General features: G+C 44.6%; 1 protein-coding gene across 4 annotated transcripts in view; it reads right to left on the bottom strand.

Moving 5' to 3' along the window:
• Nucleotides 1–2,633: 2,633 nt before the first annotated feature.
• LOC308460982 (uncharacterized protein) overlaps nt 2,634–19,188 on the bottom strand; it is a 32,056-nt gene continuing 15,501 nt past the window's right edge. Inside the window, exons 1-6 of one of the 4 annotated variants that reach the window (XM_080977526.1) lie at nt 14,965–15,120; nt 11,468–11,975; nt 11,237–11,318; nt 10,548–10,630; nt 6,926–7,052; nt 2,634–5,629 (exon numbers count right to left, since the gene is read on the bottom strand). In XM_080977526.1, coding sequence (XP_080833652.1) covers nt 3,903–5,629; nt 6,926–7,052; nt 10,548–10,630; nt 11,237–11,318; nt 11,468–11,884 — 2,436 coding nt within the window. In that variant the 5' untranslated portion in view covers nt 11,885–11,975; nt 14,965–15,120 and the 3' untranslated portion in view covers nt 2,634–3,902. Of the gene's footprint in view, nt 5,630–6,925; nt 7,053–10,547; nt 10,631–11,236; nt 11,319–11,467; nt 11,976–13,644; nt 13,897–14,964; nt 15,121–19,188 lie in introns of those variants that run through there. The other 3 variants (XM_080977528.1, XM_080977525.1, XM_080977527.1) reach the window with 3 other exon arrangements.

A 19,188-nucleotide genomic window follows, 5' to 3' on the forward strand; every position in this document is an offset into this window, starting at 1 on the left:
CTTTAAGGCAGCCAATTAAAAAAACCTGAAGAAGCTACTGGGTGAGATCTCATGGGCTTGTTGTTGTTCAATGTCTTTATAAATGACTTGCGTGAAGAAATTGATGCTCATCCAATGTGCAGATGATACCAAAGTGGGAGGACAGCTAATGCCGCAGAAAACAGAATCAGGATTCAAGTTGACCTTAACAGATTGGAGAACTGGGTCAAAACTTACAAGATGAATTTCAAAAAGGACGAATGAAAGGCATGTCAGGGGTTTCCTGACATTCATAAGGCGTGAATAACCAAATAAAAGATGCACAAATATTAGATGAAGAGCACCTGGCTTGTCAGTAGTACATGGGGAAAGGATCTTGGTAGACCACAAGCTTAATATGAGTCAACGGTGTGATGCTATCCTAGGCTGCATCAACAGAAATAGAATTTCCAGATTAAAGGAAGTAAGTTCTTTCTATTTTGCCTTTGTCGGACCACACCTGAAGTACTGTCTCCAGTTCTGGGCTCCACAATTTAAGAAGAATATTGACAAGCTGGAATGTATCCAGAGGAGGGTGACCAAGATGATCAAGGGGCTGGAAACCAAGCCTGGTGAGGAACGCTTGAAGGAGCTGGGGATGTTTAGCCTGGGAAAGAGGGGACTGAGAGGAGATAGGAGAGCCACCTTCAGATATCTCAAGGGTTGTCCCATGTAAACTTGTTTTCTTCTGCTCTGGAGGCTAGGACCCAAACATGGCTTCAAGTTACAAGAAGGGTGACTCCTCAAACCAAAATATCACGAGTTCATTTTCTTTTTCATGCAAGAAGTCTGCAGTTTCCAATATTTAGTAAATGTTGACAATGACTTTTCTCTGATTAAACATGTCAACTTCGACATCTCAGCTAAATCCAGTAATTTTAACAACCATTCCTCCATTGTAGGTAATGAGTCTTCCCATCTTTTTACATATAAAAGTCTCACAGCTGTAATCGTATAGTGAAATAAAGTTCCATAGTCTTTTCCTAATTGTATATCCCTAACTTCCAACAGGAACAATTCTGATTTCAGTTGAAAATATCTTCAAAATTCTCTGAATCATTTTAAAGCTTTTTATACATGTCCACCAAGCATGATGAAATGTCCCTTCATGTTCTTTACACCTGCAACAAGTATTTGGAACATTTTTATACATTTTATATAACCTCAAAGGAGTTAAGTGCCAAGGATACATCATTTTGTACATATTCTCTTTTAAATCATAACACAAGGTATATTGTAATTCTTTGGTCCACATATGTTCCCACTGTTCCCTCTGTATATACCCAATTTTCCCCACAAATGTAATCATGTATTCTTTAAGATTCAGGTAGGTAGCCGTGTTGGTCTGACGCAGTCGAAATAAATAAAACAATTGTCCAGTAGCACCTTAGAGACCAACTAAGCTTGTTCTGGGTATAAGCTTTCGTGTGCATGCACACTTCTTCAGATACACTGAAACAGAAGTCACCAGACTCTTATATATATAGTGGGAGGGTGGGGTAGGGTATTTCTCAAAAAGGTATTGGGAGATGGGTGATTGACTCAATGGGTATGGTAAACTGCAATTAGTCCTACAGGAAAAAGCATGGGATAGTATGCAGATGGCCAAAAACAGCTTTAGCATGTGTAATGAGACAAGAATCCAATATCTCTATTCAGACCAGGTCTCTCCATAGTTTTCAGTTTAGTAAAAGGTAAAGGATAAAGGGACCCCTGTCCATTAGGTCCAGTCGCAGACAACTCTGGGGTTGCAGCGCTCATCTTGCTTTACTGGCCCAGGGAGCTGGCATACAGCTTCCAGGTCATGTGGCCAGCATGGCTGTCAGGGAACTGCCATCGGAGCTAGAGGCAGAGGGAAGGCTCCAAAGGGATGCAGGAGAGGGTCCCAGTAGGGAGAGAGGCAACCCATCTGCTGGGGAAGGAAATCAGCGTAACACCAGTGGAGAAGGGCAGGTAGGGGAATCGGGGAGGAGGCTCCAAGACTCTTCGCTGGAGACCAGCGGGGAGAGTACGGGTACTCCGCTGCCCACACCCTCCCTGCGCAGAAGACTTCCGCGCAGGGAGAGTAGGAGGAGACTTGGCGTCAAACAACTTTTATGCTGGAAAAGGTTTAAGAAACGCCCACTGACGGATTCTGCCAGTGACTGAGACAGTCACGATGCTGGAGGCTGTTCAGTCAGAAAGGGTTAAACCAGGTAACCTAGCCAGGAGTGGCGGCAACTTACGCACGAGCAACCCCTAAACCCATTACAATGGCGAACCAGAGCAGCGCACGGGAAACACCATTTACCTTCCCGCCAGAGCAGTACCTATTTATCTACTTGCACTTTGACATGGTTTCGAACTGCTAGGTTGGCAGGAACAGGGACCGAGCAACGGGAGGTCACCCCGTCGCGGGGATTCGAACCGCTGACCATCTGATCAGCAAGTCCTAGGCTCTGTGGTTTAACCCACAGCGCCACCCACGTCCCTTCAGTTTAGTAATAAGTGGTAATTCAGCCACTTCTGCTGTAGGACTAATTGCAGTCGTCAACAGGTTTACCATACCCATTGAGTCAATCACCCATCTCCCACTACCCTTCTGAGGAAAACCCTACCCCACCCTCCCACTATATATAAGGGTCTGGTGACTTCTGTTTCAGTGTATCTGAAGAAGTGTGCATGCACACGAAAGCTTATACCCAGAACAAACTTAGTTGGCCTCTAAGGTGCTACTGGACATTTTTTGATTTATTTCAAATATATTCTTTAATTTGTTCTTCTTGCATTTCAAATTTCAATAAAAGCTTATGGTGCTGGAGGAGACTCTTGAGAGTCCCATGGACTGCAAGAAGATCAAACCTATCCATTCTTAAGGAAATCAGCCCTGAGTGCTCACTGGAAGGACAGATCCTGAAGCTGAGACTCCAAGACTTTGGCCACCTCATGAGAAAAGAAGACTCCCTGGAAAAGACCCTGATGTTGGGAAAGATGGAGGGCACAAGGAGAAGGGGACGATGGAGGACGAAATGGTGGGACAGTGTTCTCGAAGCTGCCAGCATGAGTTTGACCAAACTCCGGGAGCTAGTGGAAGACAGGAGTGCCTGGCGTGCTCTGGTCCAGGGGGTCACGAAGAGGCGAACACGACTAAACGACTAAACGACAACAAATATTTTCACAATAACATATTTGTCTGTACACAACTATATTTCAAAACCTGTCTTTTTTCTGTACCCAAAGTCTTTTTATCCAACTTAAATCTTTGTTAGTTGTAATAAGAAAACCACTAGAATCTATAAACTTCCCTTGTTTGTTGTTCCCTTTTAATTTTATAGTCTCCTTGACTCATTAGAGTGGAGTTTTTCAACTCCTGATAAGTTAACCATTTCTCTTTGCCTATTGCCTCTTTTCTATGAATGCTTCTTGCACTGAAATCCATAAAGGTATCTTCAAGTATAACTTAGGTTTATATCTATTGCAAATTCTCAATATGGTATGTCTCAATAAATAGTTTTTGAAATCTACATTAACTTTGACCTTATCATACCACAAATATCCATGCTTTTAAACCATGACCTTCTAATTCCAGAAGTCTCTTTATTTCTCAATGTCACTCTCTTCTTCATCCACACTAAACAACGGGCTGCAAAGGCCAATTTCATATCAGCTAAACCCAATCCTCCCCTTTCATTCTCATCTTGCAATATTTTCATTTTGACTCATGGTTTTTTCCCTTGACATAAAAACTTTGATGAATCTCTTTGTCATAGTAATACCCAAGTATTTAACTTTTCATTCAATTTGAATGTTTTCTCCATCAAAACTTTCCGTATGAATTCTTTGATAGGAAGTGAAACTTTTCTTCCAGGTAATTTCTTTCCGCTTTCAAAGCACTGATATGGTTTCTACCCTGTATGAATTATTTGATGGGAGGTGAGACTTTCCTGCTGAGTGAAGCTCTTTCCACATTCGATGCACTGGTATGGTTTCTTCCCTGTATGAATTCTTTGATGGGAGGTGAGACTTTCCTTGTGGGTAAAGCTCTTTCCACAGTCCAAGCACTGATACGGTTTCTCTCCTGTATGAATTCTTTGATGGGAAGTGAGATTACTCTTCCAAGTAAAGCTCTTTCCACATTCTAAGCATTGATACGGTTTCTCCCCTGTGTGAATTCTTTGATGGGAACTGAGGTGGCCCCTCGTATTGAAGTTCTTTCCACATTCAAAGCACTGATATGGTTTCTTCCCCGTATGAATTCTTTGATGGGAATTGAGAGAGGAGATTTGACTGAAGCTCTTTCTACATTCCAAACACTGATATGGTTTCTTCCCTGTGTGAATTCTTTGATGGGAAGTAAGAGTTTCCTTGTAAGTGAAGCCCTCTCCACATTCCAAGCACTGATATGGTTTCTCCCCTGTATGAATTCTTTGATGGGAAGTGAGACCTCCCTTCTGAGTGAAACTCTTTCCACATTCCAAGCACTGATATGGTTTCTCCCCTGTATGAATTCTTTGATGTAAAGTGAGACTTCCCTTCTGAGTGAACCTCTTTCCACATTCCAAGCATTGATATGGTTTCTCACCAATATGAATTCTTAGGTGTAAGGTGAGACTTTGCTTCTCAGTGAAGCTCTTTCCACATTCCAAGCACTGATTTACTTTCTCCACTGTATGAATTCTTTGATGGGAAGTGAAACTTTTCTTCTGAGTGAAGCTCTTTCCACATTCAGAGCATTCATACGGTTTCTTCCCTGTATGAATTATTTGATGGGAAGTGAGACTTTCCTTCCGACTGAACTTCTTTCCACATTCCAAGCACTGATATGGGTTCTCTCCCGTATGAATTCTTTGATGGGCCATGAGATTAGTCCTTGCACTGAACCTCTTTCCACATTCTAAGCACTGATATGGTTTCTCTCCAGTATGAATTCTTTGATGGGCTATGAGATTGGCCCCCACACTGAAGCTCTTTCCACATTCAGAGCACTGATATGGTTTCTCTCCTGTATGAATTCTCTGATGGTAAGTGAAATTTTTCTTCCAGATGAAGCTCTTTCCACATTCCAAGCACTGATATGGTTTCTCTCCTGTATGGATTCTTTGATGAGCAACAAAATTGGTCCTCCCACTGAAGCTTTTTCCACATTCTGAGCACTGATATGGTTTCTCCCCTGTATGAATTATTTGATGGGCTGTGAGATTTACCTTCCAGGTGAAGCTCTTTCCACATTCCAGACACTGATATGGTTTCTCCCCTGTATGAATTCTTTGATGGGCGGTGAGATGGGCTCTCTGACTGAAGCTCTTTCCACATTCCAAGCACTGATACGGTTCTTCCCCTGTATGAATTCTTCGATGGGAAGTGAGACTATCCTTCCGGCTGAACCTCTGTCCACATTCCAAGCACTGATAGGGTTTCTCCCCTGTGTGAATTCTTTGATGGGAAGTGAGCTTGGCCTTCTGACTGAAACTCTTTGCACATTCCAAGCACTGATATGGTTTCTTCCCCACTGGGGTTCTTTTATGGGAAGTGGAATGAGAGCTCTCAGCCACCTCCAAATATGTATGTGGCATTTCCACTTTCTTGATTTTGGCGTTGTCCCCTTTGTTCTTAATCTCCAAATTATCACCACCTGCAACAAAGATAGAAACAGATTAGATCCTCAGGAAGAGGTAGAATCCCAAATTACAGAACAATGCTAATCAACACTTGTGGTAGAGGGAGAACCAAAGAGAGTTAGAAGTGAGGCCTTACTACAGGGTTCAGTGCCTTTTTTGTCTGCCAACTTATATTTGTGCCTTTGGTTAGGCAGGAATAACATCTGCAGAAACAAGATAGGGAACACCTGGCTTGCAAGTGGTACATGTGAAAAGGTGCTAGGGCTCTTAGCAGACCACAAGCTTACCACGTGGCATAAGTGTGATGCAGTAGCAAAAAATGCTAATGCTATTCTAGGCTGCATCAAGTGTCCAGATCAAGGGAAGGAATGGACCCACTCTATTCTGCCTTGGTCAGACCACACCAGTTCTTGGCACCACAATTTAAGAAGGATGTTGACAAGCTGGAATGTGTGTGATCAGTCTGGAAACCAAGCCTTGTGAGGAACAGTTGAGGGGATTAGGTATGTTAGCCTGGAAAAGAGAAAACTGAAAGAAGATATGACAGCCATCTTCAAATATCTAAAGGGTTGTCATATGAAAGATGAAGCAAGCTTGTTTTTTCCTGCTCCAGAGAGTAGAATCCAAGCCAATGAATTCAAGAAAGGAGACTCCAACTAAACATTAGGAAGAACTTTCTGACAGTAAGAGCTTTTCAACTGTAGAATGTCTCCAGCGGGAAGTGGTAGACTCTCCTTCATGGGTAGTTTTCAATCAGAGGTAGGATGACCACCTGTCATGGATGGTTTAATTGGGATTGCTGCACTGTAGGTGGTTTGCCATGGACTGGTTGGACACAGCGGTGATACAGGAAGAGAGTTAGATTCACAGACATATTTATGGGAAGCTGAGATTTGAAAAGTCTGGCTGTTTTGGGGGGCAAACTTTGTTTGGCCCAATCATAGAATCCACTCCATCTCCAATGTCTGTCATCTGTTTAGTCAACCAAAAACGGACAGAAGCAAACTTACAATTCTATGATTCTATGAAATAAAAATACCTGACAGAAGCTACTTCAGTTTCCCTAACCACGCTGAAGGCTACATTTAAAGGGCCTGGCCAGTTCAGACCAGCCTGACGCATGCTTAAAAAGGCAGAATTGGAGGAAGAGTATTCACAGACAAAACACTTGATAGCCTTCCATTCAAGGTGTGCTGTAGGGGTGTTAGAATCCCAGATGTGGTAGGTAGCGCTCTTGAACATCAAAATATTGGAGGTTCATCACATAGAGAATTTCAAAACAGAAATTATGATCCAACAGGGAGCCTTACCAAGAGAGTCTAGGATCCCACGATTCTCCCCCATGACTTCCTTATGCAGAGTTCTCTGGTCAGGATCCAGCAACGCCCACTCCTCTTCCGTGAAATGAACAACTACATCTTCAAAGCACAATGAACCCTAAAAGGAAAAGGAAAAGTTCCTCCACTTAGACAGCATAAAGATCATCTACTTCACCCGGGTTGGTGCCTCTGGCAATGGCGGATTTCCTCCGATCGGGAGGAATCCGCTCCGTGGAAAACAGGGTCTGAACCGCCACGGCGAGGCGGAGACCCATCAAAAACCACAGGCGGGAGAAGCCTGTGGACGTGGGATTCGGCTGGCACCTTTGCGCCCCCTCCACTCGCGGGGAAACCCGGTTTTGGGGATCCGGAGCGACGTGCGGTGAGTGGCGCGGTGCTTTGAATCGACTGCTTCTTTCACGGAGTGAAGCCGCATTGCTGTTGCCGGAGAGCGCTGACTTTTTCCTGTGGACAATTGGATTTCAAACAACTGCCCGTGAGTAGAACGGAAAATTGGACTGTGAAATTTTTTTTAATTAGGCACCGAAAGCGGGAAGTCCGCCTTCCGCTTTTGTAGATAGATTGAAGCAAAGACACGGCAAGCTAGAGTTCAGAAAGTCGTTTGTAAAGGACTAAATTTTCATCATTTAAAGTTACTAAACCCCCCTTGGAAGCAGGAGAAGAGGGGGGAACCTTTTTTAGACTGTTTAAACCTGCAGAAGAGAGAGTAAAGAAAGGTAATTTTCCACCATCTTGAACCTGGAGCGGGGTGTCGAGACAGACGTTTTGGAGAAGTTCATTGACTATGGACAAACGTCTTTGACAGTTATTTAAAAGAACAGAAACATATTGATTCCATTGTTCCCTTTCGCTTTTAAAAGGAACAAAACTTTGACAAAATATCTGAAAAAGGAAAACTTTGTTGCTAAATCTGCCTTTAAAGAAAAAAGGAAAAAAAGATGGATACAAATAGAAATTGTTTCCCCTAGAGGGAGCTCGGGAAACTGTTATTAAAGCCGAACTGGGGAGTTTTGCAGCTGTAATAGATTAAGATCGTGGGACCAGACTTCAACCTTGAACAAGAATGTGCTCAGAAGCGCTGGTGCTTGCCTTTTGCAAGACAAGTGCTTTATTGGAACAGTTACATGAGAAAATGGATTTGATGACAGTTGCGATAGGAAATTTTGGACAGGCAGTGGGTACCTATATAGAACCCACTCAGGAATTAATCCAGGAATGTGCTTTGACAGATGAGATGAGGGAGGAGGCTGTTGCTGGACCTCGGGTGGCAGAGATGGAGGGAGTTGTGGCCCAGCAGGAACATGAGTCGTTGGATTTGATGAATGAGCCTGGAAAAAGTCAGATTTGGAGAGAGAGAGTTCTGCTTGGTTTGGAGATGGGGGGCTGGATGGACCCCCCTATGCAGAGATGTTTTGATTTTTCAAGTCTGGCTTTAGGCTGGGGGGAGCTCGGAGTTGTGGGGGCCCCTAATTTTGAAGGGGCCTTGAAACATGCCTTTAAATACCACATGGATTTCAGTGTTGACTATGGAAAAGGGGCTGACTTGTCGAGAAGGGACAAAAATATTGTCAAGTTGGAGTCACCCAGAGTGAAAGGAGAAGAAGACAAAGTAAAGTACAGGTATAAACATGAAGAAGACCTGCGGAAGGGACATGGAAAAGACTTAAGAGCCTCGGATATAAGGTCACCAGGTTGATGGACTAGATGGATGGGATAGAAAGGACTGACAAAACCCAAGACCAGGAGAAGAGACGATGGATGAAGATTGGAAGAAAGTTTTAAAAATTTATTTAGAAAAGTATCGCAAAATTAACGAGTATCAGAAAAATGTTGGAATGAAATTAATTGGCTTTAGCAGAAATGTTAAAAAGAATTATGTAAGAATATGTTATGGTTAAAAGAATTCGGTATAAATAAGATTTAAGTTTTAAGTTTTAAGGTTTTTTATGGTAAGATAAGGTTTAAAATAGATTAAGGTAATTTAATGACAGAATATTGTGAAAGACGGAAAGGATTTGCTGAGATAATTAACAACTAGAATACAAAAAAGGGAGGTGTGAGGAGGTCGATGAAATAAGTTAATGAAAGTTAAGGATTTGGGAATATTGGATTTGTTTTTAAATTTGTTGTATATTTTTGTTTTTTGATTGTGTTGCATTGTGTGTTTTGTTTTTTCTTTTTGATTGATTTGTATTGTTTAATTGTTACTTTTATCTACTCTTTTCTTTCTCTTTCTCTTTTCTTCTTATTTTTTCCTTCTTTTTTTTTCTTTGTAACCTTAAAATTCTCAATAAATATCTTTAAAAAAAAAAAAAAAAGATCATCTACTTTGCGCTTTTGTTTCCTGCCTGTTAATTGCTCTGTTGTTTTCATGGGATTGTTTTCCCACATATTTTAAGAATAGATGCTCCTTTCAATATCTTAATAGAATTGTTTTCTTGTGTATTTTATTGTGTGCATTGGTGGGGGGGGGCCCTCCCAATGCCCTAAGGCCAACTTCAAGGGGTACATAGGGGCACAAGGAGGAGAGGGTGGGGAAAGCCCTATTTTCCAAGAGATGGGGCTGGTAAGGGTTAATCCTGGTTCCTGTTCTTTACAGTTTGTAAATTGGTGAGAAGTGTATTTTAGTATTTCACAAAAAATAAACAAATTAAACTGCAACAACTGATAAATTAGAAACATTCAGAAGGAAAGTTAAAGTGAGGTGGCCATTCATTAGTTTTGTCGCAGGAAACCCCCCCCCATCATTCAGTTTGTACAAACTTCACACACACTCACACACTACATACGCTATGCTTCTGTTATAAATTCATAGAAAAGCAACCATACATCGGATTTGCACTGTTCCACTTTTATTTTACTCCATGAAGGAAGGACTACAAAATGGGGAAGGTTTGATACAGGCCACCATAATCCCTTGAACATTCCAGCACATCCACAGGAGCCCTGCCCAGTTGCTATGCCAACCCTGATGGTCCTAGACAGAAGACAATCAAGATCACAAAGAACTTGCATATGGGAGTGGATTCAGCATGGACTGGAACAAAGGACAATGATCAGATCTTCCCTCTGGGGGCAGGAAACTGCAAACTCCCCTCTGTCACCTGGAAAGTACTCATGGGGAGGGGGAAAGGGGGAACCAGCCAGGTGACAGGACACTCAGGTTACCACCACAACTCCTCCCTCAACCTCTCCTTTCTGTGATGTATGCATGATGTTTCTGGGGGTGGTCTTGATCTACAGGGTGGGAATTTCAAAAGTTTTTATAAGGCCTTGCACACCATTTTTCTGTGTCTTTCCTCTCTCCTGCAAGTGAGGGGAGCACCCTGTTGCAAGAGTTCAATAAAGGCCAAGCCTACAGGCTGCTGATTTGCTCCAATTTACTCTGGTTGGTGTCTTTACTTTTTGTCCAAGGGAGCCCTCGGATTTTTCCGGTAACAGTTTCAGCAGATAAACCTTCTCAAATGGCATTTTTGGACTTTTTAAGGGCAGTTGTGACAGAAGCAAAGAGGAGAGAGATTCGTTTGGGTCCAGAGGCACCCTGGCTGCCCCACCTCTCAGCCTCTTTGCCCACAAGGCTCTTTCTCCCTACCTGATCTGGTTCCACAGCCGCTACTTGCACTTTGCCACCATGGAAAGAAGGATGAGAAGGTCTTGCTGGCATCCTTCTGTCACCTGCAAGAGACAAAGGTAAGTGGGAAGCCAGGAGTGCATGGTGTTTCTCTCAGAGGTGAAACAGTGCATCTCTAACTACAGGTGGGCCTTAGAAAAGTCTTCCCTGCTGAGTGCATTTTAGCGTTTCTATCCAATTCATATTTTAGTAGTGCAAGAATACATCTCCCCTCCTCTGGTGTCTTGGCTTCAGATATCTTTCTGGAAAAGATGAAAAGAACCCGCAGATTAGTTTCAAAATCCACAGAATGTGAAAAAACCGAGAAAAAACTCATTTATCGCTTGGAAGGTAGTGGACTCTCCTTTCTCAGAGGTTTTCCACAGAGAGTTTTAATTGGTTGTGGATACTTTAGTTGAGAACGATGGCATTGCAAATGGTTGGACTAGATGTCCCTTGGGCTCTGCCAACTCTACAATTTTAGGGTTCTCTGAATGTCTCGCCAGCTGAGTCCACTTCAGTGTCCCAACCTATTTCATATTCTAGTTGTGTAAAAATACATCTCCCCTTCTCTGGGCCCCAAGTGCCTTCCACTAAAAGTTGGAAAGAATCCACAGGGTAGATTCAAAATCCACAGAATGTAGCAAACAGAATCAAAACTCCTTCCTTACCCAGCAGCCACTTCCTGGGGACCAATGGAATCCTCTCTGCCTCAGATGAATCAGGACCCATTTCTGCAAACAGATCCTTTCCCTGAAAGAGAAACAAAGATTTCAGAGAGTTTTGCAGAGGCAAAAACTTTAGGAGTATCCGATCTTATTCCTTGGATGCTTTCCAAAAAAAGGATCTTCTCCCTCCTGTTTGGAGCCCTTTGGAAGCATCCAGAGGAAAGTCTCTCTCACCTGCTTCTTCTCCACCTGCTTCCTCTCCTCTGCCTGACTCAGGAGGAAACCTTCGGCCAGGGCCACTGCCTGGGAACTGGTCTCTGCTCCACATTCCCTCACCCAGCTCTCCATCTCCGCTGGAAGGACAGCCAGGAACTGCTCCAAGATCACCAGGTCCAGCATCTCAGCTTTCGTGTGCCTTTCTGGCTTCAGCCATTGATGGTCAAAGCGGTAGAGTTGGCTGCAAACTTCTCGGGGTCCTTCGGCCTCCTGGGAGCAGAACTGCCTGAACTGCTGGCTCTGCACCTCTGAGCGAAGGGTGTCCTCCTCTCCCAGGATCTTCTGCATGGAGCTTTCCCAGAATCCCCCACTGCTCCCAGTGTCAATGCCATGGCCTCTTTCTGCTCCAGGACCAGCTGAGTCTTGCTCATCCATCTGTGCTCTCAGAAAGTCTCCAAAAGATCAGAAGGAATTGCTTGGTCCTCTGTCAAGTTCTGTCCATCCAAACGAGAGACGGTGGCAGATCCTACAAAGCAAATACATTATTCTGTTGTAAAATTTAAACACCGTCAGGAGAATTAAATTTATAAATGGCATTTCTATCCCGCTTTTTTCTCCAAGGAGATCCAGGTGGCATCCATGGGTCTACCCCTCCCCAGCAAATCCCCACAACAACTCTTGAGAACACTTTTAATTCCTATTTCAAAATAGCTGCCTTGTTGGTCAGTTCCTATCTGGGCCCAAATCAAGATGTTCACATGAGGAGTTTACTTAGGCTTCCAAATATCTGAAGAACCGCTTCCTTCCCTACAGGCCCTCCTGGGTTCTCAGGTTAATGTTGGTGGAGGGAGCTCTCTTGCTAGTTTCACCACCCTCCATGTTTTGGGTGAGAAATGGCTCAAGAGGGGGCATCCTGGGGGCAGTTCCTTGGTTGGGGAATTCCCTCCCCACAGAGGCACCATTCAAAACTTGTTTTCAGGACCCACCCTATTCCTGTGACTGTCATTTGTTCTAACTCTTTTTAAGAATGAATTTTAAAACGGTTGTAACCCGCCCTGGGTAATCAATGTATTATTATTATTATTATTATTATTATCATCATCATCTTATTTTTTGTTTTTGTTTACCGCCCTTCATCTGAAGGCCATAGGGCAGTTCACAACATAAAAATACAGAATGAAAATGCAAAATACATAATAAAGGCCAAACAAAAGCAAAGAAAACCAATAACCACCACCCTTCCCACTGACACATTTAAACCACCATATAATATTGATCAGCCAAATGTCTGGTGGAAAAGGTTTCCTCTGTTGCCTAAAGATTTGCAATGAAGGCGCCAGGCGAATCTGATTGGGGTAGCAGCAGTAAGATCAATAAGACTAACAACCAGAACAACAGTAACGTAAAGCCTCAAGTCTGGGGGTGGAAAATTAAGCTTCAACATACATATGGAACCTCAAGAAAGTGAAGAGAGCATCTTCAAAGCAGGATCAGTCCACTTTAAAGAGCCATGGCCTCCTCCAAAGAATCCTGGGACATGTAGTTTGTTAAAAATGCTATTTTGGGCAGAAGGGGCTGGTGGGAGAGGGTCTCCCAAGCACTCTCAGCACTTGGGGGGCGGCCTATTTCACCCCTCCCCACACCACAGGTTTGTTTCCTTTCAGTAGAAACAGAGTATTGTGGAGTTGGATGGGACCCCAAGGATCATCTAGCCCAACCCCCTGCAATGCAGAAATCACAACTCAAGCACTCTTGACAGGTGGCCATCCAAGTTCTGTTTAAAAGCCTCCAAGGCAGGAGAGTCCGCCTCTTTCTGAGGGAGTCCTTTCCTCTTTCCACAGGGACCTTTCCAGCCTTGGGTGGTGAGACCTCCTGTACCTCTCAGCAGGTGTAGCAGACCCCACCGCCAGCCCCCAATCGAAATGTGGTGGACTCACCCCCCAAGTAACCTCAATTAAATATAGTGGACCCACCACAGGGTACACCAATTACAGAAATTCCTACAATTTACCACAAGCTATCTTGTGTGTGGGAAGACTTAGTCTTAGGCAGAAGCGGAACAAACAAGTTTTATTTACAAAAAAGAGGTTTGTGAAACAAAATTGGGTTGGGAGTTGCATTGTTTCAGGTAGAAGTTAGGTTATTAAAGTAAATATAGGAATGTCACAGGCTTAAACACAGCAGGATATGCACACCTTTCCTTAAACTTCAGTTGCTAAAATGAGCTGTTACACTTCAGGTAAACAGATGTTCCTGTTTCTAGACGAGGTGGGAAAATGCTCAACTTGGTTTCTGTTACTTCTCTCTTGCTCCTTAGTTATGGCAGGTGTGGCAGCTCAATCCTTTTGACCCAGACCAGGTTCCTTTCCCTCAGCCTCCCTCCCTCTCAGCAATGCCCCTCCTGAGGCGTTTCATTTTGGGCGCCAGACCCAGGGGATCCCTCGGCCCTCTTCTTCCCCCCCCCCCGGACTCAGCCCTTCTTCCTCTCTCCTCCTTCTGGCCCCCGAGATTCTCCTCAGACTCAGCCTCTCCTCCTCCTCCCTTCCTCCCATCTCAGCTCCAGCCTCAAAACTCCCTCAGAAAAGGCGCCTCTCATCTTCCCGCCAAAAGGGCTGGCTCCGCCCCCGCCTCTGGCTGGCAGTCTCGGGAGCCAATCAGAGAGAGAAGTTCCAGCCGCCTGGTGGCGTTTCTGAGGGACTGCAGCTCCAGACTCGGCCCGGGCTCAGCTGTCCATCACAGCAGGGCTTTCTGTTCAGTCTCCTCTGGACATCGAAGTGGTTGCATGTCTGAACGGGCACACGAGTGTCACCCTGGAGTCCGGATAACACCCAGGTCTGATTCATGGGTTGTGTTGGGGAAAGCTTTACTTCCAGGACAACTAAGGAGCGCTGCAGGATCAGGCCCTTGGGCCCCTCCGGACTCCCCCCTCCCGTTCCCACTGGGGCCTGAATGGGAAGCCCCCCAGCAGGATGGGGCGCAAGAGCCCCTCTCTCCCCCTGCGCTCCTTCCAGCAACTGGGATTCAGCAGCATCTCTGGGGAGACAAGAAGCCAAGCAGAGCCCCTCCTCCTCCTCCTCCTCCCCGCCCTGCTCCCAGCCTGGCCTCAAGTGGCAGGGAGTTCCGCAGGCTGGACTCTGCCCCGCACCAAGAAGCGCTTTCTCTTCTCTGCCCTCCATCTTCCCACAGACTTTATTCACTTATTTTATAGATCAGGTTTTCCTTTATATTTTTTGCTTATATTTTACGTAAAATTATTTCCGTCCGGCTACAACCTCGGCCTGATTGTCCCCACAGAGGAAAGCAGCGCATGGATCCAAAGGAAGACTCGAGTTGCAAGCCTGTGACCTCGCCCCCAACTCGGTCTTCGCGAAGAGGAGGGGGGCAGGAACCTTGGATGTGATGTGGGGGTCTCTCCAGGCAGGAGCTCAGCAGCCCCCCCCCGCATCCTCCCCCTTCATCCCTGGGTCCCCCCTTCTCCCCATTGCACCCTTTGCAAGAAGAGAGAAGAGACTCACCCGAGCCCAGGAGGGGCAGAGAGACAGCTGCCCCCCCTCTTGCTGAAGGAGCCCCCCAGGCTGCTCTTGCAGAGGAGACAAAAGCCTTGCAGGAAGGACCGGGCAGCCAGCGAGGGAGGGGCTCTGGCTCTGGAGGACCTGGCTCTCCCCCCTCCATCTCTCCTTCCCTCTCCAGGAATGCAACTCAGTTCCTTTAACCCTTGGCAAGCCGAGCGCACCCAGTTCCCCCTCCTCTCGCTTGGTGGTCCCTCTCCCCCTCTTTGTCAAGTGTGATACGGAAGGAGGGGCATGTCTTCTTCACCTCCTTCTTCGCTACAATATATCCATTTATTTCCAATTCTCAATGTCAAAAGGGACTAAAATCTATAAAATTCATAGAAAATCAACGTGCCAATTTGCTCAATTTCTCTAGGACTCCATGACACCTCCCCTGTCCTCCATAATCCCTCAAGCAAGGTGTCAAGACCCTAATCCTGTCAAATCACTCTGCCAAGCCCTTCCTCCGGGCAATGCCAGGTGGCAGACCATGCATACATGGACCATTGTCTTCTCATCAGGTACTCAGGATGTGCTTATCTGCGCATATCTCCAGCTCTGCATATTCCCCCCTCCCTCCTCCGTATGTTAATCCTGTGTAACCCAACCTCTCTCTAATGTATTCATGATGCAATTATGATGTATTTTGCACTGTATTCTGGGACACGGAGGGAAGTTTCAAAAGCTCATGTCACCCCTTTCTCGGGGTTCAATCTCACCTTGAACCTGTTCACAATAAACTCGGATCTCCTGCAGCTTGCTCCTGTCTCCGGCTGAGCTCATTTTCTTCCGCAGGGACCCGCGGACCTAGTCTGACGAGCTGGGTGGCAGAGTAGCCCCGCACCCAGATTTTACCGTAACAAGTGGGATCCCAGAAAAACCCACATTCCGAGCACTGATTTGCTTCCTCCCCTGCACTCTTGCCACTGAAGTGGTTTCTACCTGTGTGAATTCTCTGATGGGAGTTGAGACTTTCCTTCCGACTGAACCTCTGTCCACATTCCACGCACTTACATGCTTTCTCCACTATATGAATTATTTGATGGCAACTGAGGTGGGAGCCACAGTGGAATCTCTTTCCACGTTCCAAGCACTGATATGGTTCCTTCCCAATGTGATTTCTTCGATGGGAAGTGGAATGGGAGCTCCGACTGAAGCGCTCTGCAAACTTCCCATTGTTCTGATTTTCCAATTCGTCACCACCCTTCTCTGGGGGAAGCCATGACAGTTCGAAGTGTGTCTTGCCAGAGACACATCTGGAGTGTGGTGCCAGGTTTGGAAGGCAGAGAAGGTGATTACTATCTTGATTTGATTGGTTTTAATGGCACCCTTCTCCGCCGCCCCTGGTCCTTAAATGGTACCCTTGCCTGCCCCATTACTACCCTTTTCCTAGCTCGTCTTTCCCCTGTTACGGCTAAAATCTGGGTGCGGGGTTACTCTGCCACCCAGCTCATCGGACTAAGTCCGTGGGTCCCTGCGGAAGAAAGTGAGCTCAGCCGGACGCAGGAGCAAACTACAGAAGATCCAAGTTTATTGCGCAACAGGTTCAAGGCGAGATTGAACAGCGAGAAAGGGGTGACATGAACTTTTGAAATTTCCCTCCATATCCCAGAATACAGTGCAAAATACATCCCAGTTACATCATGAATACATTAAGAAGAGGTTGGGTTACACAGATTACATCATGAATACATTAGGAAGAGGTTGGGTTACACAGATTAACATATGGAGGAGGGAGGGGGGAATATGCAGAGAGCTGGAGATATGCGCAGATAAGCACATCCTGAGAAGACAATGGTCCATGTACGCATAGTCTGTCACCTGGCATTGCCCGGAGGAAGGGCTTGGCAGAGCGATTTGACCAGATTAGGGTCTTGACACCTTACTTGAGAGATTATGGAGGACAGGGGAGGGGTGATGGAGTCCTAGAGAAATTGAGCAAATATATTGTAGTGAAGAAGACATGCCCCCCCCTTCCGTAACAGTCCCCCATTCGGAGATAGATTTGCATTAAAGTTCTGTAAGAACTTGCAAATCTTTTCTCCGCACCCTAAATCTTGGTGAGTGGGAATAGGCTCTAATGGAAAAGGAGGTGGGTTGAGCAGGGCAGCAAAAGAGGGAGCAACACTGACGAATACAATGCAACTTGGTATCTACCGTATAGCTGGATATAGGATATTATATAAAAGAACATCTGTTATATTTTGTTACTAAATTACTTGTGGCATTCTAGCTCTTGGGAGAAGCATTTTCAATAATGGTGTATGCTTTACATTTAGCAGGAAGGTCCACTACTGACTGAAAAAAATGCAGTCTGCTTTTTAGCCCCACCGTTTTTGTGTTCTCAGGTGCCAAGCTAGCTCTTCTGTGGTCTCACACCGGCATAGTGGTACAGTAACATATCCTGTTGAATCCCCTCAGGGCTTTCATTTAACCATGTCGCCTGGCACTCACCATAGCTGGCACAGGCTTGGGCATATCATGAGAGATACGTCTGCGCCTTGGCCTTTCTATGGTGGTTTTATTTTTTTCAGGCTCTGGTCTTGCACTCATGGAAAGTTGCTCACTTGCTCTTAAAGGACCAAAAGCTAGTTGCAGCCTGGATACACGTGCCCAATTCCAGCAGAGTCCAATTTGAATTTATCTTGCCCCATGGTTCTCAACTTTTCCAACCAATCTGTTAAAAGAAAACCATTCTTAAAAGGGCACTTTGTCCAAATAAGTCAATTTAACTCTATAAGGGATCATTCCTGCTAAACCAAAGCATATGCACCTTCATGTACCTGGTGTTTTATGGATCCAGAAGCTTGTCCTTGGCAAAACGAGGTTTAACACATTTTAAAATGGATAGGGAAAGTTGGCAGAGTGCCAGGTGGAACAATGAAATGTGGTTATAAATTGAGCTAAACATTGGACTACACAATAGTGTGAGCTATTAGAAAGTATAAAATGCATGAGAATTCTCCATTGGTGTGTAAGCAATAAGACATTAAACATAAAAACAATTACACACAAAAAATTGCCCCCCCCCCTTTGTGGAAATCACACTGTCAGACACATTTCAACATTCTTACATAATAACACATAATACAAAACAAACTAATTAAATATCAGTTGCATATCTTGACACAATTGTGATCTTTTACGTATGTATCTTTTGAATCCTGGAGCACATGGCTTGAGTTTCAAAAGTGAGAAAATGTCCTTGCAATTCAACTCCTCCCCCCTTTGTCAGCCCCACTCCCCCATTAGTCTATATCCTTTGAAAGAGATAGCTGTGGCTACTTTGAAAACTTTGGTGTCTGTTGTTGCAGGTCTTGTGGTGGCGAAGCTTTTCATTGGATCTGTAGTAACACATCTGTAGAAGTGATATCCTGTAAGGGACAGGGTTTTGGGGGCTTGAAAGACAGTTAGAAAAAGTAAGGAGCAAAAGGCAAAAAGGATGTCTTTCAATTTACGTGGGAAGCTGCAAATAATAAAATCTTAGCGGATTAAGCATTTCATTCATTCCAATATTATTATCATCACATTTTCATATAATTACTGTTATTATCTGCCCAGTTTGTTTGCTTTCCTTCACTTAGTTTGGCTGTGGAAGAAACGAAGGGACAAAACCTTTGTTAATTTGAACACAATTGGCAAGTTATTAAACATTTTGCTTATGTGGGTCCGAGTTCACGTATCCTGTTTTAAAGGGAAAATTATTTCATGTGAGAAGCCTGTCAGGAAATGCTGTTCCTAAAATTCCCATTGAGGGGGGAATGCTTTGATATTTACCTGTGAAAAGAATTTGGCATGTTAAGATTTGGAACCTGGAAAGCTCTTGACTTTTGATGGGCTAGTTTTTTAACCCTTTTGTCTTACGTAGCCCCTGGAGCAAAGACACATTAAGGTTGATTTCCCTCAATGGTTCCAAGTTTTACATAAGGAAATTTGGATAGGTTTCTCGCACACGCTCTCCAAGCTTCCTCTCCCCTTTACAGTTCCCCCCTTCCCCCCCTCTTTTTTTTTTTTTTTTTTTTACTGATCTGGCCTCTGTGCATGTGCAGAGTTCATGTCTCAGCAAACCTTTTATACTATTGAAAATCTTGAATCTTTTGGCTAAATTACCATTTGAATAAGTGAAGGGTAAGGAGTAGATTTAAAAAATAGGGTTAGATTTTAAAACAAAAAGAGAAACTCAGCAAT

This window comes from Podarcis pityusensis, assembly GCF_964106645.2.
Source record: "Podarcis pityusensis genome assembly, chromosome: 13".
NCBI classification, from domain to species: Eukaryota; Metazoa; Chordata; class Lepidosauria; order Squamata; family Lacertidae; genus Podarcis; species Podarcis pityusensis.